At 41.6% G+C, this 19,105-nt stretch overlaps 2 protein-coding genes across 4 annotated transcripts in view; one reads left to right on the top strand and one right to left on the bottom strand.

Moving 5' to 3' along the window:
• Nucleotide 1: 1 nt before the first annotated feature.
• Nucleotides 2-8,181, bottom strand: LOC110987201 (pleckstrin homology domain-containing family J member 1-like). The gene is made up of 5 exons (XM_022249724.2): nucleotides 7,825-8,181; nucleotides 5,524-5,603; nucleotides 4,190-4,268; nucleotides 3,565-3,719; nucleotides 2-2,199 (listed from the first exon to the last, which is right to left on the bottom strand). Exons 1-5 carry the CDS (start codon nucleotides 7,955-7,957, stop codon nucleotides 1,957-1,959), a joined length of 690 nt encoding a protein of 229 aa, XP_022105416.2. The 5' UTR covers nucleotides 7,958-8,181; the 3' UTR covers nucleotides 2-1,956.
• Nucleotides 8,182-11,098: 2,917 nt separating this feature from the next.
• The window catches only part of LOC110987241 (atrial natriuretic peptide receptor 2-like), a 114,156-nt gene continuing 106,149 nt past the window's right edge, over nucleotides 11,099-19,105 (top strand). For 2 of the 3 annotated variants that reach the window (XM_022249799.2, XM_022249800.2), the window contains exons 1-2: nucleotides 12,870-13,694; nucleotides 14,303-14,408. In XM_022249799.2, the coding sequence (XP_022105491.1) occupies nucleotides 13,647-13,694; nucleotides 14,303-14,408 (154 nt within the window). In that variant the 5' untranslated portion in view covers nucleotides 12,870-13,646. Of the gene's footprint in view, nucleotides 11,246-12,869; nucleotides 13,695-14,302; nucleotides 14,409-19,105 lie in introns of those variants that run through there. The other variant, XM_087143700.1, reaches the window with a different exon arrangement.

Genomic DNA, 19,105 nt, shown 5'->3' with positions numbered 1-19,105 from the left:
GCCAAGCATCACTTTGGTTTCCTTTGTCCAAATCATGTACATGTATTCGTAATCGCACCAAAATGAACTGTGTGACGAACTGTATCAGTCACACAGTTCTCTAAATATGCTACAAGAGGTGGCACCCAAGCAAATTAAACACATTTTTCATTACAAACATTCATTTCAATCTGATACTACTGAGTAGATAGGAATTGAGGATTAAGGCAAGGTATTGCCTGCTGAACACGCCACCACCTTGGTGATAAACAACAGTATTTCTTGTTATTTACAGTCAAATGAACTACGCATATCGCTTTCCCCAGCAGCACAGCATACATCTCAAGTAGGGATTCTCTCCTTACACCACGAATTCTTGCAATATTGTACATTATTTTGGAAGTCATGGTGCAGCATTAAATAGAATGTACTCTTCATCTACATGTACATATCTACAAGGTGGAAGCATTAAATAAGGGGTGAGATTTACCAGGATTTTTCTTGATATCTGGATTTTTTTTTCCATGAGGATTTTCCTGAATTCAGGCCTTGAAATAATATCTTAAAATCTGGAAAATCCTGAGTTAACCACTGTGGTCTTTTACCTATACAAGTTGATACACCGTAGACCTTACACTGCATGGTCTGGGGCCCTCAAAACCTCTGGTGAATATTCCATTTTCCTCCAATCTCACCCCTGTTTTGTTGGTTCAAACTACCCGTTTTCGTCACTCATCTTTATTGTGGATTGAGTACATCTTAAAATATAGTCGTGATGAACTGTGACTTCTTGTATCTCCATATTTTAAAGACAAACTGTTTAAAGTATTCTCAAGTTCTCCAGTTATAAGAATAATAGTAATCATTTACATTTATATAGCACCCTCTCCATTATTAATTATGTTCCAGTGAAGTACAAGTGAAGTTAATTTTAATGAAAAATGCCACTATTTGAAATGCGCCGCAAACCTGTTGCTATTTGATGTTATTAACACAAGGCATCATCACACAAGTTTCTTGTGAACAATTTACACAAACACCGTTCGGTTAATACCTGAATTTGGTCTGAGTCGCTGCGGTCAGCATTTCCACTGATGGGATCAGAAATACCGACAAAAAGAGTGACAGTACTTCACACAGCTTACTGTCCTCCGTGTTGATTTCCTCAGTGGATTTTCAGTCACGTAAGTTTTACACAGATTTACACAGATGTTCACAGAAACGCGTGCCTTCGAAGTCTCTCAACATTCTGGGGTACATGAAATTGCCAATAGAAACAGGTTTGAAAATGCCCGTGCCTCCATGGACATGGTACACTTCCTGTAATGTCCGTGCCCATAGTTACGTCGTATGAAAGTCCTCTACAGTACAAACATGGTTTGCCTACTCAAACATCTTGACGCAGGCAGTCATAATCAAATGTGTACCATCAGTGACTGTTCCATGATGCTCTCTACATCTCTTTATGACCATATAGAAACGAAATATTAGTGCGGAGTTGATGCAGAATGCTAAAAATGGCGGGTGAGTTGCAGCTTTCAAAAAGTTTTGAGGGAAAACCTGAGGAGCAGCACTGTTGAATAGGATGGAACTGGAAGTCAAGGCCAATGTCTTACAGCCAATATATTTTTGCCAGCATGTTTAAGCTGCTGTCTTTTGATGGGGGTTCTTTTCGTGTACCCAGTTAGAACAGTATTTTTTTCTCTTGTTTCTTTTTTCCTTTCTGTCTATTTCTGATAAAATAATCTTGAAAGCTGTTAACATTCCTCTTGAATTGACACTGCTGTAGGCACTTTGTTGTTAATTGGCAACTCAAGCACCCATCTTGCATCGATTGGGAAATGGGTAGCAAGTAGGCAAACAGGTGGTCAATCAATATATGCTAATCACACAGTTGTCCCGAGTGTTCTTGCCTAGAGCAGACAGGATGTATGGTGTGTGTGTGTGTCAGAATGCCTCGGGGCGAGTTTCTGGCTTTTAGGAAATGTCGATGAGGAGTCCCTCTGCCGGTTCCTGCGGAGTACTGGTGGTGGCCGGGGCAGTGGTGTTGGCAGGGGGAGGAGGGGCATTCCTCCTGGGCTGAAGGGCAGTCAGCTGGGGTGGGGGCGGTCTTGGTGGCGGAGGTCGGGCCGGTGTAAGTCTTGTTGCTGGTGGTCTGGTAGGTGCAGGAAGTTGCTGTTGCTGCAGGAACTGCTGCTGCTGAGTTTCAGTGGATTGTTGCTGTCAACAAAAAGACATGACACAAAACACAATCGAAGTCGCCAGTAAGTTATCGTCATGTTCCAGGTGTTTTCCTGATGGTTTTTATATTCTAACCACGATTTGAGTCCTCAGCAACTTCTTCGTTATGCACATCAGCATGGATGCAATAATAGGATTGAAACCACAGAGTCATTTCTGTTTTTCTATCAAAATCCAATGTCCGAAGCCGACAGGTATATTTTGTATCACTGACTTTGAGATTTTTGTCAGAGCATAAAGTGCTCTCTTGCTTCACTCAAGCTACTGCCCACATGTTGATTCAAAATGCTTTTGCAAGTTTTCAAACACTTGCAGACATTTATAACCAGTGGGAAAACGATGCTAATGTGACTGGTCCCCATTACTGTTTTGTTGTGACGTGTGACTCATGACAACTTGTGAGGACTCGTAATAACTTCAGATGAATAAGCCTGTTATGAGTTAATAAAATCTGGTACACTGAGTTCTTTAAATTCACATGAACATAACAATTTGAATTCTCCATGCTTAACACACTGTTGCTATACCTCGTGATTCGGGGCAAGCTTTTGCTTAGTTACATAAGAGACGCTTGGCTCCAGTACACTGTTTTCAATGGATAAGAAGGGCACAAAGGAACCAGTCCATTCCAGAGATAGTGGTTGGTATGCAAAAGCTTGCCCCGAATCACGAGGTATAGCAACAGTGTCTTGTGGCTGGGGAATTCAAATTGTTATGTTTATGCACAATCAGATGGCTCAGTGTAGCAGGTTTTTTTAATATTTACTCACAAAAGGATTGTGATGACCTGTGACAGCTTGTGATGACTTATGATGGTTTCTGATGTGTTGCGATGGTTTGTAATGATGTGATGACTTGTGATGGCAAGTGATGACTTGCAATGACTTCTGATGGTTTTGATGAATCGTTATGACTTTTAATGACTTGTGACCATTTTTGATGACTTATGATGGCTTCTGATGTCTTGCGATGGTTTGTAATGATGTGATGACTTGTGATGGCTAGTGATGACTTGTGATGGCTAGTGATGACTTGCGATGACTTCTGATGGTTTTGATCACTTGTGATGGCTTATGATGGCTTCTGATGTCTTGCGATGGTTTGTAATGATGTGATGACTTGTGATGGCTAGTGATGACTTGTGATGGCTAGTGATGACTTGCGATGACTTCTGATGGTTTTGATCACTTGTGATGGCTTATGATGGCTTGTGATGGCTTATGATGGCTTGTACTTGTGATGACTTGAGGTGACCTGTGATCACTGTGATGATTTGATTAAAATTCAGTGTCTGGCATAACTGAAACTAAAATGGAATGTGCTTTTTTTTCACAGGGGCCTCACCATGTCTCGTAACCTCTTGACTTTGTTACGAAGCATGATCCAAGTGGCCTTGAGTTGTTCGTAGCTGGCATTGCGTATCGCCAGCACCCACTGGTCACAGGCCTGAGCTGTTGGTGCCAAGAAGAAGTGCTTTCTCTCTCTGTCTTCCTGAAATGCTGGAGTGAAAAAAACAGAGAGGAAAGTCAGTACATGCAGAGGGCTCGGCGACGTCATGTCTATGCCTTTGCACTCAGTAGTAAAAATGAAATATACAGTACACTAGCCCTGTCCAAATGTAGGGGCTATGGCTAGTAACAACACGTGTCCCTATGGGAGCCACTCGCTAGTGGCTGCAGTCACTTCCCACTGACAAGTGCGTCACTCTCAGCCATCCGTGCATTGGATTTCTTTGAATTGCAGCAGCACGGTGGGAGTTACAGACATATAATGAGATGTCACTTCTTGTGATCGATCAACTTTTTGTAGTGAAAAAGGAGAGAGACGGCGGCTTTTTCCAGAACTATTCAAATGGGTCTGAACCAATTAAACCCAATATTGCTTTGGCTTTATTTTTTCTGGACGAAATTTTTCAAAAATACCAACACATGTAACAAGTTTCACTGTAATTTGACAATTATCACCAAACCTATTGAAAAGAGGAAGCCTTTCTCTGCGTCCATTTCTCGCTGGACTGTGTAGCGCTCCAAGAGAAGAGCTCCAAGGGGCTTAAAGGGAAATGAGAAATACCAACAAACCATGAAATCAACCTCAAATCAAATCGTATCATCTGATAATGAAATAATTATGTCAACTTTCCAATGTGTATCAAGACAGTTTTAAGTAACTTTGAAAGGTCAAATTTATAGATTTTTGTCTGTTGCTTGTCTAAGGAACATCAGACGGTGTGTGCCGTTCTGATTTATAAATGCACGTGTATCACTGCCCAATCTCCCAAGCTCTGTTTGGCTGTAAAATACAATTAGCATTTATTTAGCAGAGCCAGACAACCGGTGCCTGGGAAGCTTAATTTCATAAACACTTTTAAATTTGGACATCCAAATGTCTACGTGTTTGCAGACAGCCTGAAATTCACGGCTAGACTGAGCAAACACTACAACAACCTGACATTTCTGGTCAGACATACATGGACACTGTGCCCCCCCCAAAAAAAGCACTCTTGGCTCCTTGATGCTTTTAATTTCATCTTTTTTTCTTGTTCTTTTTATTCTCTGGCGATTCTGAGATATGCCCCAGGAAAAACAATCACTCAAAAGTGAGACTGCACCATTTTTCATGAAAAAAGAGTCAAATAGTTTTTTGGTGAATTTTACTGTACTCATTTACACACTGAGGACTGCATTCACTGTAACGGGTTACACAGACCTGAGACGATCACACATCAAATGAAATAATGTACTTTGTGATGCATATTCTGAATAGATATTTTAAGCACTGATAATGCCTCCTCTAAATATCATAAATGATTCGTCACTTAATTTTGTGTAAGTTTGCAAAATTTGATTTAAGACTTTCATGAAATCTGACATCGCGCATTAACTTGAAATGTACAAATGTTTGCACACTTTCCTTAAAATGATACAAAGATAACACATTCCTATTGTGAGAGTGACACTGCATTATACATCATGATGAGTAATGCAACATATCTGCATACCTATCTAATTTCCTTTGAAACCAGATTGCAAAGGTAAAATGTGCATTTGTTATTTCAATAAGGTCCAGTGATCCGATTACAAACTGGCACAAACTCAGTTTTTAACCTCACAAAGTCCGTGAGCACCTGTGCTCACATTTTTACTAGGAATATCTCAGGCCCACCAAAGGCAAATAGGATTAAAATCAAGTGACTGAGAGCCACTTTATTCTGGTGCTTAAAATGGACAGTATTTACTTCCAACATCTTTTAGGGGGCAAGTTGTATACCAGGGGAAAAAGGACAAAAGTCAAAGTGGAATTCACCTCTGGCGTTCGCCTGTCCTCTGCTGGCCTGTAGTAAAACAGGAAGTTACCCTGAAGGCGGATCTCTCTTTCTCTGAAGGCTGAAAGTGAAACAAATATAGGTGTGCATAGGTCAAACATAACTCAACTGTATGTGCAATCTGAGAATTCTGTTTTTAGTTTCTAAAGTTTATGTCACCATTCTTTCACACGAAACTACAGTATTTCAAATTCAGCCTGTTGGCTATTTAAAATTTTCTTCACATTTTAAGAAGAGTGAACATAAAATCTCACATTCTTTTACAACTGCTTAATTAATTTAAAACCCCTTTGAACAGGCTGTGGCTTAGATTGAACACTTGGGCCTGTGGGAACTTGGACCACTTCCAGGGGGCTGAGATGGTTTCAGGAATGTTCCAATGATTTGTGAGCCCAATGTGCAGGGATAATGTTAATACAGTGTCTCAGAATAGTTTGCTACTGTAGATAGATGGTGCTTTACAAGTGCTTGTTATGATGATTATTACTATTATTATTAAAACCAGCCTCAATCATATTCTTAGCACACTGTTTCACTGCTTTACATTTCACTTTTTTAGTGATTAATGACACTGACCACCAGCTGTGCACAAATTACAACACAGATCTACATGATGACTGAAATTGGTTTAAAATTGAAAAACAGACTCTATTACATTCAGCATTGCCATCATCTACCGGTAGATCAAAATCCAAGTGGCTCACTTGAGATAAGCAACAACAAATTGGTTAATTTTGCCTGGTGAAAAACATCAGAAATGTATCTTTTTTGTCAAGGACCCTGGAGAGCCATTCTTAGGCACTGAAGCACTTGGGGTGTTCTCAAGTTGCTGGGCAAGTGGTCCAAGTTGCCACAGGCCCAAGTGCTCAATCTAAGCCGCAGCCTGTCCAAAGGGGTTGCCTTACATCAATTGCAAAGGACTCGGGGAATCACACTTGAAACCTGTGATTGAAGTGCTTCCAGTCAGGATGACCTTTTTACCAGTGAACAACAAGTTATCGTCAATGTTCAGCTGCCGAATGTAAACCAATATCCTGACCATCAGTTAATCACTTTTGATTTCCAATTTGTAGCTTTCAGGGAATTTTTTACCCTTTTGTTATTTTTTTTCTTCAAAAGGGGAATGGAAGAAGCATGTCAGGCCAGATTCCTTGCACGGTTCCCCAATCATGCAAATACATTTCTGTGTTACAGTGTAAGTGACCAACTACCCTATTCCACACCATTAATACCTTCACTAGCCTTAAGACAAGAAATATACACCTTTGCATCATGGCTTAAACTGTGGCACTCAGTATTTAGAAATCAAGCAGGATAGGAAGGGTAGAATTTTCACACTTGTAGGCAGTAGACACATTCAATTGAACCCAAAACATGGTACATGTACAATGAAATGGACAATAAATGTATTTCATCAAACAATCATCATCAAACATCATGGCACATGTAGCCATGGACCTACACCTGTGCTGACAGCGCAGTTCTCTGAAGTGTTCAAAAGATAGGCCTTCAAAATAAATGGAATACAGTGCATCTAAAAAAAAGCACTGCCCCCCCAAACAACCATTTTACATGACTTGATCATGTTTGCCTTATCATTAGTGTTTCTACTATGCTAAAATTGGAATGAAGGGTGTCAGCATGATATATCGCCATAAATTTGGTTATAATGAGAGGTTGTACCATATGCTGTGGGAAAGTGGGTGGAATTGAGGGAAGAACGCAGTCTGCATTAGTAGTTAATCATTCACAAATTTAACCAATTTTGAGTTAGTCTTGAACCTGGGCCCACAATATCTTCATGGAAACCAGAACCTGAACCACGAGGCCGCAAACTTTTTTGGTCGATGCTTATACTGTATTGGTCCAATGCCAGCTTTTAAAAGGTACTAAGTGCCAACCAGATGTTGGCAAAGCATACGCTTCATTCTCTTAAAGACAAGTAACGTTACAGTCTGAGAACCAATCCCTAAACAAAGATGGATTCATCAGTCATGATGCTCGTTCCATTTTCCATCCTCCGTGCTAGTTCAAATATTACAAGAGGTGATTCATACGGTCCTGGTTACTCAGACTAATGTCCATGATGGTACAGTCGTCGGGTCCCTAATTTCGCCACCTATTGTAAAGTCTGATTAGTTTTCACAGTGAGTAGGCCTTAGTGGCGACATAAGGGACCTGTGCTGGCAACTACACCATTATCACGTCAACCCTAATATGCCCAAGGCTTTCTATTAGAAACCAAGATCAACGAGAACATCCTTGGCCCACGAGTGCCTTACCCTGGCCCTGTAATTCACGGACAGTCCGTAGTTTGCCCTGCTGTATCCCTTTGTACAATAGCCGCCCTTGCATGGTAGCTTCCGTCGCGGCCGAACAAGCCATGCGATACAGTTCTTGTTCAGAATATCTCATCTTGCTAGCCGATCTTTAGCCAACTATCAGCTGGAAAACCCTGCAATTTCATTCCACATGCCTGTATGAGCATTAAATGAAGACTATTTCACCAGAGGCACGTGGTTAAGCGTGACAAAAGTTCCACATACTGGAGGGAAATTCCCAATTAAAGCTTCACAACCGTTTAAATTCCCTTTGCCAAGGGGATTGTATTATTGTGTGGAGCGATGGGGTACACCCCTAAACTTTGACCTACAGTCCTACACAGTACACAACGCCCTCTATTGACAAAAACAAACTCGGACCATTTCTTTTAGTCACTTTTGACCATTGAAATGCAGGTTTTTGTGACATTGTCAGTTGAACTTGGGGGGGGGGTAATAAAGCCTGCAAACAGCCATCAAAAAGTTATCTTGCTGATCATCCCGATCCCGTATTATATCAACTGGCTCAGGGGCTGACAGACTATCAGTAAAGGCCGCGCCCTATGCGAAGCTTCTAAGACTTACCCTTAAAATGAGACAGCCCCGCCATCCTACGTACTATGTATTACTGTATGGCAAAATTTCTTGGAAGGTATTTTTCACTAATTTTCAAAAAACGTTTCTTAAAATTTGGCTTTGTCACTCTTGCAAAATACCAACTTTTTTGAGTAAAAATACGTTCCCAAACCAGGATCACTGAGTGGATTGTTGTGATGAGGTCCAAAATGTTTCGTTCGATGCCACGATTTGACGGTGCTTTTGTCTTAACATGGGCACGAAAAAGTCAATCATAAACCTTCTTCAGCACATTCAGACGTTGAGGGCGGCATACAGAGGCCTCTTGAGGGCTTTTTGTTTTCTTAATGACACATTGTTCTGGGGATATACTATGTACTTTCCAATGAAAAATGATTTTGCTGCCAGTCTTCAGAGGAGACTGGACGCCTCGTGCATGGGAGCATCCCCTCTTGCAAGTTCAGCATGTCAGATTTCATTAAAATAAAATTATTGTTTATTGTAAGACTTTTTATTGCGTTGGGAAATTTATGTCATACTATATATAGTAAGCTGATGTGTTCAGTGATAATGCTCGCTTTATTCTTCCACAATTAGTTAGGATGAAGATGGCAACACTGAAGTAGCTCCTGGACAAAAATGCTATTAAAATAGGAATTGGGCACAGATGTTGACTGCATTTTGTCTTAATTAGGTACGCCACATTTCTTATGTAGCAAAACAGATGTTGAAGCACACTTCATCTAAATGAATATTTTAGAAATAAATAGTGGCTTTTCAAATCCATTTCAAAAGACCAGAGGCACTACCCCGGTATCCCTCTTGAGACACATTTTTTTGTTCTACGCAAGTAGAGAGCAGGACAAAACTAAATTGAATCTTTCACTGCAATCTTTCTTAGTAATCCTTCGTATTGAAATCCACGTCATCCATAAAAGAAAAATCCCTAAATTAACTAAAGGAAGATATTTCAAAAGTTAAGATTAAAAGGATTTTGAACATGTCCCTATGGCAGGAAATAGTCCACTTGCTAGAATTAGCGAGAAATTGTTTTCAGAAATTTGGGCAAACGATCAGTAAGGGTTGGCTGCAGGATTGGCAAATGCGTCAGCCTTGTGGGACCAGCAACCCCTACTCAATATTTTTATAACAGCAATAACCCTACGAATTCATCAATAGACATAGTGAAGCCTTCCGGTTTTGCTAAATAAGGGGGCACAACAAAAATTCCATTCCCGCTAAATTTTGGTCCAGTGGAAAAAAGTACTTATTTTTGTCAGAAATTTATTAATTTTCTCATGGTATTTTCCATGCATGCATCTGTCTAAACTCAGGGCAATATGAAAACCGTTTTGTTTACTGTGGCAAGATTCCTCGGCGCTGCACTGTACACATCCCTGTACAGTCGCTGTGCGGATGTGTTTTAATTAACTGATTAATTGAAACTGTTCTGATAGTGGCTGAATAAACGCTCTGGCTTGTTTCATAATGCTGTGCATGCGTGGGCTATCATTGTCTCTGGCGTCGCGTTTCTGTAGAGTCGTCTTTACGTTAATTTAATGTACATATTCAGTCCCGACCAATTAATTCTACAGCGACAAAACATTTCTGTTGTTCATTACACACGTCCATCGTGGGAGAACAGAGTGCGTTTTGAAGATCAAATAGGGAATTGTTCGTAAATTGTTAATAATAGGCCGTTCGACAATTTTTAAAAAAAAGTTTTAATTCATTTTTAACAACATTCGTTTCCATCATTGCCAATTATGTAAATTTATTGTTGTTTTTTCGACAAGATGGCGCCGAAATCATCGTTATACATGGATAATTAATATATATTGATGGTTTATGAAAAGACTTCAAAATCGCATAATTAGCCTCTGTTCATAGGGAATGCGGTATTAAAGTGGACAATCTGAGCCCGACTTTTTTTCTCTATTTTTAGCATTTATATATGCCCAGGTTATCTTTCCTTCCACTAAAATCCACAGCGATTGAATGAAGTAATAAAGTGAACATTCTTGTTAAAAAATCAATCAGTCTTTTCTCTCCGCACCGCCCCATAATACGTGCTTGAAGAGAAGAGTAAAAGATATAATGTTATGCCTATTAGCATCCAGATCCTGCCTCGTCAGGTACAGCATGCTGATGTTCCTTTTATCATAGATCTCAAAGATGGTATTCATTAATTTTACACTCAGGTTAGATTAATACTAAATAATAGAGCACCCCGGCAATTCCAAACGACGGGGGCTGAAAGTTATGGTGTGTTTACCAGAACTGCACTGTGGTTAAAAAAGGGCAGCCGTTCAGCGAGCAAAAAAAAATGTAATGTTCCATCCAATGTAAAAAAAAAAATGCAAGGTGTGGAAAATGGGCAAATGGCGATTTCATCGGTGGAGGGATAGGGTTGTTGACATGCATAGAAGAGTCTTTTGTTTGGATGTACAAGGGTGTCCTGCTGCAGAAAGATGCACAAAATGGGGGAATCGACAGGAGCTTTGAACCCCTCATTTCAATCCCCACACTTTTTGGGGTTTTTAATAGTAGATGGGTAAAATTTGTAGAGACCAGTGGACATCTAACCCTCTTTGGCCCTTTTTCTCAAGCTCTCATTTTGTCAACGTGTAGGGCAAAGGAATACCAGCAGTGACGTCATCATCAGAACGGCTCTTGGAGATGGCAGGCGCCCGGATTTTGCACCCAGAGGATGCAATGTTGGAAAATAAACCAGTGAAGCCCTCCTTTCGCACATCCCTGGCACGGCAGGCGCGTCAATTGCCGTCTCCGAGAGGCCGAAATTGAGGTAGGCTGTACTTTTCTTAGTGGGAAGACGCTTGTAGGTCTTTTATTCATGGATTCGGTCGTCTCGCCTCTTCATCACGTTCAACACCGTTAGTCTCGGCAATGCCAAGATCACCCCCACAGTTACATACCACTGTCACGCATCATTACCGCATCATTAAACGGCTATCCGAAAAAGGGACCCGTCGTTGTGATGGGGGCGCCCTCCTAATACCCTTGGTCGGAGTCTGCATATTGCAGACCAGTCAATAAGCTACCATGGATAACAATGATAAATACTCCCACTTTCAAACATCAGGAAAATACTCACAGGTCTCTCGGCTGTTCAAGACACAAATCAAATAAAAGCTCATTTCATCATATTTGAGTTTCCTTTCAATTTTTGGTGGCTTTATAACCATCACCACTTTGCAAGTTTATACCTACGTTCCATTGCAATATAGGGCAATTTGGGGCCCCTGTTTTGTCCATTATTTTAAGAAATTGGTTGGTATTTTTTCAATATTCTGTTTACAAACTAGCCACTGTGCGCGCCATTAAAATGCTCCCATAGGATTTATACAAATCGTGATTCGGTCCGCGCAGGTGATTTGGGGCCTATTTACCAACCTGCAAGGCCTCCAACTTGCAACCGTCTGACCTCTGCAGACGCACTATGCGGAAGTGTGATCGTTCCCTGGCAAATGGAGTGCGTTTGAATTTCCCCTCCTCCAAAGGATTTTGATCATACCCACCCTCTACAACTACCCAAGTCTTCCTTCCTTGTAAAAAGCCGTCCCCCTGCTGTCGTCCAGGCCTCGCCATCTCACGTCGACCCCCCCTTCAAATTACCAAAAACTGAAGCTGGTTCTCATTCTGCAAGTATCCGCATACCTGCAGGTAACATAAACAACCCCTGCAATAAAACCTGGTCTCACTGCCTCAGCACTCCGCCTTCAAAGGGAATCTTTGCCGCTTCAGAGAAGTCAATGGAGAAATTCGAATTGAAAAGATCGTCACCCCATGGGGAAAACTCCCTACATTAATTAAATGGAAGAGGGCCTAAATGCTGAACGTCTGTGTCATCGTAGCTTGTTATTTCAACCTCAGTGACTTTATGGTAATTATGAGTTATGCTCCTATTCCTTGTTAATTAGGACGCACATAGCCCGTCCTCAATATACCTCCATTAAAGATGCCAGCACGTCCATTTTGCATTCAGTAGTGACGATGGTCTTGGGCACCCCCCCCCGTGTTTAGCTTTTGGGCATTTCCCTGGCTGCTTCACGCCAAAGCTCAGATTTTCGCCACTCAATTGTTTCTCGCAAAAACAAAGCTAGTAAAAAGCACGACAGAAACAAAACAAACAAGCACATACACACCAATATGAGACTTCGAGCTTGCCCATTTCGAAATATCTCTGTTGATACTGTTAGTCCAAAACTATATTCATCACTGAATTATTCATTTCTGCCTTGTTGTAAAGCGATATTTTCCTGAGTTTTGTTTGAAAAGACAGAATCCTTTCAGGCTGTTGTTCCTACTCATTACACGTTCAACAAACCGTGAGAGCTCAGATCATTTGATACGCTCCTTTCCTCCCCCCATATTATGAACCACAAAGACCGTGGAAGGTCACCAGACCGGTGCAGTGGATGCCAGACGAGAGGGTTGGTTGCAAGGCGAGATCGCTCGGTGACTACAAACCCCAAGAATCACTCAGCGCATACTCCTGATCCACTCTCTCGCCGCGTCACTGTAGTCATTCGCAGTGACGAGTCGGTGGAAGCAACAGAGCAGAGCGTTCGCCACAAAATCGTTCAGACGAGGGAAAGCAAGCCGAGAGGAGAGGGCAAATTTGAAAATCACTAATCGCAGCTCCTCACAATCTTCGAGCATAGTGGATGTAATCACTGGGAATTGTCAGGCTGCACAATGGGAGTAGTGTCATTGATGTCACCCACCGGAATGCTCCCCAGCGCGCGGTGAAAATTTACACTCTCGTGGTGGAAAAATCTGCCTTTTGTTGTTGGCAATTCGCCTGGTGGTGTGTTGTGAGGCATTAGTGTCGATGCATCACACCTGAAATCAGCTTACCATTCGTGTAACACAAACAGGGAACAATACGACATCGATCGCAAGGAAAGAGCAGCAGAGGTCAGGAATATAAAACCGAGTTGAGCTGGAAGTAATTCTGAGTTGATCTGGTGAAGGAGGAGAGAGTAGTATTCCAGCTAGCACTTGAGGGTCGCCTTCAATTGAAATCTCGTTACCTTCCAGAAGACGCAGTCAGCTTTGACGTGCGCCTTTTCATTTGTTGGTTTCTGTACGCAGCTTGAACCTCGACACCAAAGGGTTTTTTTACGGTTGTCGTGGTATTTTGTGAACCTGTGCCGTATGTATGCAGTTAGCCACGAAGGGTCATGGTTCCACCGGAGAGGGGCAGTCTCCTTATTTCGCTACTGATTCTGGTGAGTTATTTTCTAGGGCTTGCTGCAGCGGTTGCGGGGTGTAGGACGCGTCGCGTGCGGTCGTCAAGAATGATTGATGATCGCGAAAGGTGGCGAAGTCAGAGCTGGGCCATTTCCCCGCTAAAGTGTTGTCGTGGTTAATTGGTGTTGTGGGATTTCTTTTTGCTCTATGTAGAATAGGTGTGTTCTGAAGTGTTTTATCTAATTATGCTTTGGATGCAAATGGATGATGTCACAGAAGTTGAAAGAGCAATAAAACGGAGGGGGGTGTTTCTTTATCCAGAAAGTAGCTTCGAACGTAGGAATAGTCACCCACCCTAGCAAGCACATGGAACCCGCTCTCTAATGTGGCATAAAACTAAAAGATCAAGATTTTGAAGCCTGGCAGTGAGAAATACACGTTCAGCACGCGAAGCCCAAGGACTCGGGACGCGGCTATTAAATCAAAAAAGCGGCCCAGGCTGAAATGTCTCGGTCAAGGCTGATATGTCTCCCGTCTCCCCTGCTTCTTTGGAGTCCTGCACCTGTGTTCAGAAACTGTTAACGATCTCCAGACACCTGCGGCCCTGACTTCGTCAATTATTGCCTCCTCTGTCTCTTCCGAACAGGTGTCGTTCAGCCGTGTGCGGGCGTGGCATGAATTAGACAACTCCCCGTTTCACTGTTGGCCCCTCATTAACCCGGATGAGAAGAACTATCTGCATGATTGTCACGGTAAGGACCCCTTAGTGAGTCATCGGATGCATTCTCTGTAATTTTTAATTAATTATCAATGTCATTTTAGGGCATTTTTTGCAATGATCAATGCGATTTACGGCTGCCGTTACACAGATGTTTAAAGTTAATGAAATCGATAGAAATTAACAAGTCATAAAAATACTCTCATCGTGTATATAATGTAAAATTTAAAGATAAATTGCTACAAAAATTGAGTCAGTTGCCGAGTTTGGTTGTACATGTAACTTCCGTGAGACGGAATGCGCTGATGAAATGTTGTACTTCATTTCCTTCCAAATATTTGCTATCCCAACGCACGATTTTAGCCTGCTGTTTAACAACAAATAGGAAGAATGTGGTTTCGAGCCATGGATTATTATAACCTTTGTTTGCACAACCTTAGCGAAGATATGGAAATTATGCCCGACCCACAATCACGCACTGCATTGCCTTTTAGATTTGATTAGTATTGCCAGAATTCCCAACATTCAAAAGACGGCACACCTTGCCTTAGAAAAGCACCATTATGTTTTTTCAAATGTAAATAAACTCCTTGGACACGTCTTACCACTGGAAATATCAGGTGAAATGAAACGAGGAAATGAAACTGCTTTCTCCTCGTCCGTTCGAGACAATGGATGTCATAACTGTTCGCTCATTACCTATGTGCACATTTCCTGACAGAAAAACAACCTGGATGACCTTGGAGTAGGACGCGTAGGGCCTACAGTACTTTGCCATGGATTTTCTCCATTTTGCGAACATAAGAAGTAACAGCGCCTTTTCAGAGATCCATGCATTGCAAGTTCCTCTTCCCAGAAACCCTCGATTACAGCAAAACTTACAGAACTTAGGGTGTATGTTTGATAGACAGACAGTGTAGTGGAGGCAATAAAGTGGCGGGACTGGTTTATATTTTGGAAAAATAGAATCGGCCTTCAACATTGAATTAATCAATGGCATGCTCCCAGAAAGCATATACATGTACATGTGCGTCGAGTGTTTTCCGGCGGCTTTTTTGATGCGCTCGGCTTGTTTTGATGCACTGTCTCTCTCCGCTGTAATACCACATGGCGTTTGTGTGCACTCTCTTAAATTGACACTGAACAAATATCATAGTTTTAATGGACAAGTTCGAAGAGTGCAGTGCATGTAAACTCCTTGAACTTCGAATGCCGAGAGGTTGGAGCACATCTGAAGCTTCGGGAGCGAACGTTGACATTTCTTTGCTGTCGGAGGTTTTTCGAAAATGATGGGGCGTCGCAGTGTGAGACGCCAGTGCGAGACTGCGGAACACTTCCCGTTACCGTGCCTGTTTACAGAGCCATGCCCGCTCCAGTCGCCCGTAATCCCCCGAAAAAACAATAAATTTTTTCCTTGAGGATATTTTGTCAGTAAAGGAGACGATGTTCTTTCCAACCCTCCCGCGCCCTCAGTACACATGACGGAATGTTGGTATACAACTTTTATGGGATCTTCAGGATTTTTTTACGACGGCGGTTTACAAACTGTGGTGGGTGTTTGTTTACTTTAGCAGATAGCGTCACTTTATTAAAACCGCGAAACCCGAATACCTCCAGCTGTCAGAGGTTTATTTAAACTGTTAAAGTGGCTTACATACCGGTATATATCTGGAAGGGCAAGTTAAGTCTACTTTCTTCTCACGATTCAAAAGAAATACTAAACTAACTGAAACAATTATAATAAAACTGGATAAAACTCCATGAGTATCCAGCGAGGAGATATGTTGCACATTTTTTAGAGGACTTTGAAAGCGCCAGCAGTTTAGAAACGCAGTAAGTAGCTCCTCCCATTGGAGGGAATAGTTCTATTACTGGTGAAAAAATTCGGTTCCTCCTATTGGAGGGAATAGTTCTATTACTGGTGAAAAAAATCGGTTCCTCCCATTGGAGGGAATAGTTCTATTACTGGTGAAAAAATTCGGCTCCTCCCATTGGAGGGAATAGTTCTATTACTGGTGAAAAAATTCGGTTCCTCCCATTGGAGGGAATAGTTCTATTACTGGTGAAAAAAATCGGTTCCTCCCATTGGAGGGAATAGTTCTATTACTGGTGAAAAAATTCGGCTCCTCCCATTGGAGGGAATAGTTCTATTACTGGTGAAAAAAATTCGGTTCCTCCCATTGGAGGGAATAGTTCTATTACTGGTGAAAAAATTCGGTTCCTCCCATTGGAGGGAATAGTTCTATTACTGGTGGAAAAATTCGGTTCCTCCCATTGGAGGGAATAGTTCTATTACTGGTGGAAAAATTCAGCAATCTTTTCAGGGAAAAATGTACTTTTTGCCTCACCCCGCACTTTCACCCTAAATATGCTTCTCAGACAATCGATTGTAGAAACAATTATCCATCGCTATTTCCCGTCTTACATGCTTAAGATACCAACTGAATAACATAACAACGACTTACATTGCAAAAGACGACTTTCAAAAAAGACCGTTGACGGTCAACCACTTGTTAAAACTTTTGGTTACATGTAGCCAGGCATAAAACTAAAGCAACAATTCTCCCACGAAACTATTTTTCGTATTCTTGTTTATTAGCTAGCATCAACAGGGCTTCATTTTATGGGTACAGGGCGACGCGCTACGATGGAATCTGTGCCCTATAGCATTCAGATGGCTACTGTTTCAGCAGTATTGGTGCTGTAACAAAGTCTGACTGTGCGGAAGGAAATCACGGTTCCATCTCACTTGAATATTTTCTGTTGGATACGAAGATCTCACTGCAGGGTTCCACGAAGAAAGTGGATACTTTCCTGTTGCGGTGTGTAAGATTCGCCAAAATATTTCCAAAGTGGTTGATAACTGGGTATAAACTCTTTTGTTCCATGAATGTTGCTTGTTTGAAGTTTCTGTTTTTAATTCCGGCACGCGAAAGCATGTGTGTCACGATTTTAACGCGATGTGAAGGGCGTAAAAGCAGTTCTATGCCTTTCTTGGAAACCCCATCTCCAAAAACGTCTTTTAAATTTCTAATGGAGAGTGGACACATTAGAAAGAGGATTCAGAGGTTTATACGATCTCACAATCAAAACCAAATCTTATGATATGTTTTTATGGGAAGTACAATACATTAATATGCAGATGTCAACAAATGTGTCACAATAATGACATGACACTGTACGCCAGTCCTGCCTTTACCTGAAGGACTTTACCCTCAACAATTTGGTACTTGTATAGGGTATATGTCAGGTGACTGTAAAGTACTTGACTTTAACGAAACAATTCCCTGAAGGTTTTTTAACAGTCGCCGCTCATGACATTTTGAGTGGAGATATAATATCATGCAATCCTTCTCTGATGTGCTTTGTTTTTTACAAACTTTTAAATTGCCGGTTTCAGGCCTGAAACACTTATGACTTTGGGGACTGGGATTCGTTCTCCGTGGCAACGCGGTGCTCCTCTTAAGCGGTCTGGTTTTGATCCTCAGTTTTACACCTAAAATCATTCCTTCTCGATACCTGCTCCAGAAAAAAGGGAGAGGGATAACAAACCGCGCTGTTAGGCGGTCGAGAACCCCTTTTCGTGTGTCGTTGACCGTCAGATTATCCCGGGCCTTAAATTGGAAATTGGCTACATGCTTGCTTGTTACGCGGGGTTGATTCAAGCATAATCGAAAGAAATGTGTCCACATTACTGTAATTGGCTGGCGCTATTTTTGTCAGGAGGTGTGAAGATGGAGTGAGCCATGGTCAGTTTATCTTCTCTGTTTGCCTGCTGTCAGGGCAAAAACAAACCAACCCTCCCCACCCTTTGAGAAGGAAAAAAAGAAGGGTTGGAAAGATTGGAAATTACCAAGCCTTGGTCTCCACTTTAAATAATATTCCTTCGCTCACCTCTTCAGTTGCCAGACGTGTTGTTGTGTTTCAGAGGGCCTGTGTTGAAGAGCCAAATCGTGTTGGTCGTAACAAATCTACTTCTCTTAGTGGAGACTTTGATTAAAATGAGCGACACTTTCGTGTGTCTGAAGTGCGCTTGTGAAGAAAGGAACACAGTAAGTGCGCCCTCTGATCAGTATTCAACTGGAAGATGTTATATTAAGTAAATGTGTTTATTTTCTTTTCGTTTCACGATGAAATCTGTACAGTTTTCCAAACTGAGGTTCTATTACATGGCATTAGGTTAAAGCTGCCGTTCGTGCTGTGTTAAACTTTGTGTTCCGCCTTTTTAAACTGAAATGATTAATTTGCATATTTTGAACTGTTATGTTTTCTTTTCGTCTTTATTTCGCCGTTGTCGTTTGTCCTCGAGTTAACATCCAAATATAAATTGAAGTATCAAAATACACGTCATTGTGATTCAAGTTTGGCTCAATGTTAGAAAAAATCAACGACAGAGCTGACATCAATGGCAGAAGTAGAGGGCATTGGAATTGCTAGTTCTGCGCTCGTGAATATGCCATCTTCTTTTTTTAACGCAGCACAGTGGTGGCAAAATCCATTTTGTGTCTGTCCATGAATAAGGATGGTTAAAGTTTGATCACTTGTCCACTGCGTCCTTTCGCGTATGGCGACGTGGAAGTTTCGCCGAGTTTTGTGATTTATAACGCTAAAACTTGATATGTTTAATACGTGTGGGCAAACATCATTTTCCTTTTAAGACACCCCGATCATCCTCGCGGCTTCTTGAAATCATTTATTGCTCAGTTGTTTACATATTGCATGAGCATATCG

This window comes from Acanthaster planci, linkage group LG12 (assembly GCF_054643075.1).
Source record: "Acanthaster planci isolate LZ-2023a linkage group LG12, COTS_SCS, whole genome shotgun sequence".
Classification (NCBI taxonomy): Eukaryota; Metazoa; Echinodermata; class Asteroidea; order Valvatida; family Acanthasteridae; genus Acanthaster; species Acanthaster planci.
The sequence above is the reverse complement of the archived record's forward strand: the minus strand, read 5'-3'. Positions and strand labels throughout refer to the sequence as shown.

Excerpts from the sequence above, each read along its gene's own strand:
- LOC110987201 (XM_022249724.2), bottom strand. The coding sequence starts at position 7,957 with ATGAGATATTCTGAACAAGAACTGTATCGCATGGCTTGTTCGGCCGCG. Across the intron at positions 4,269-5,523 it reads AGGACAGGCGAACGCCAGAG|CCCCTTGGAGCTCTTCTCTT; the intron begins GTGAATTCCACT and ends TTTCCCTTTAAG. Across the intron at positions 2,200-3,564 it reads TCAAGAGGTTACGAGACATG|CAACAATCCACTGAAACTCA; the intron begins GTGAGGCCCCTG and ends TTTTGTTGACAG.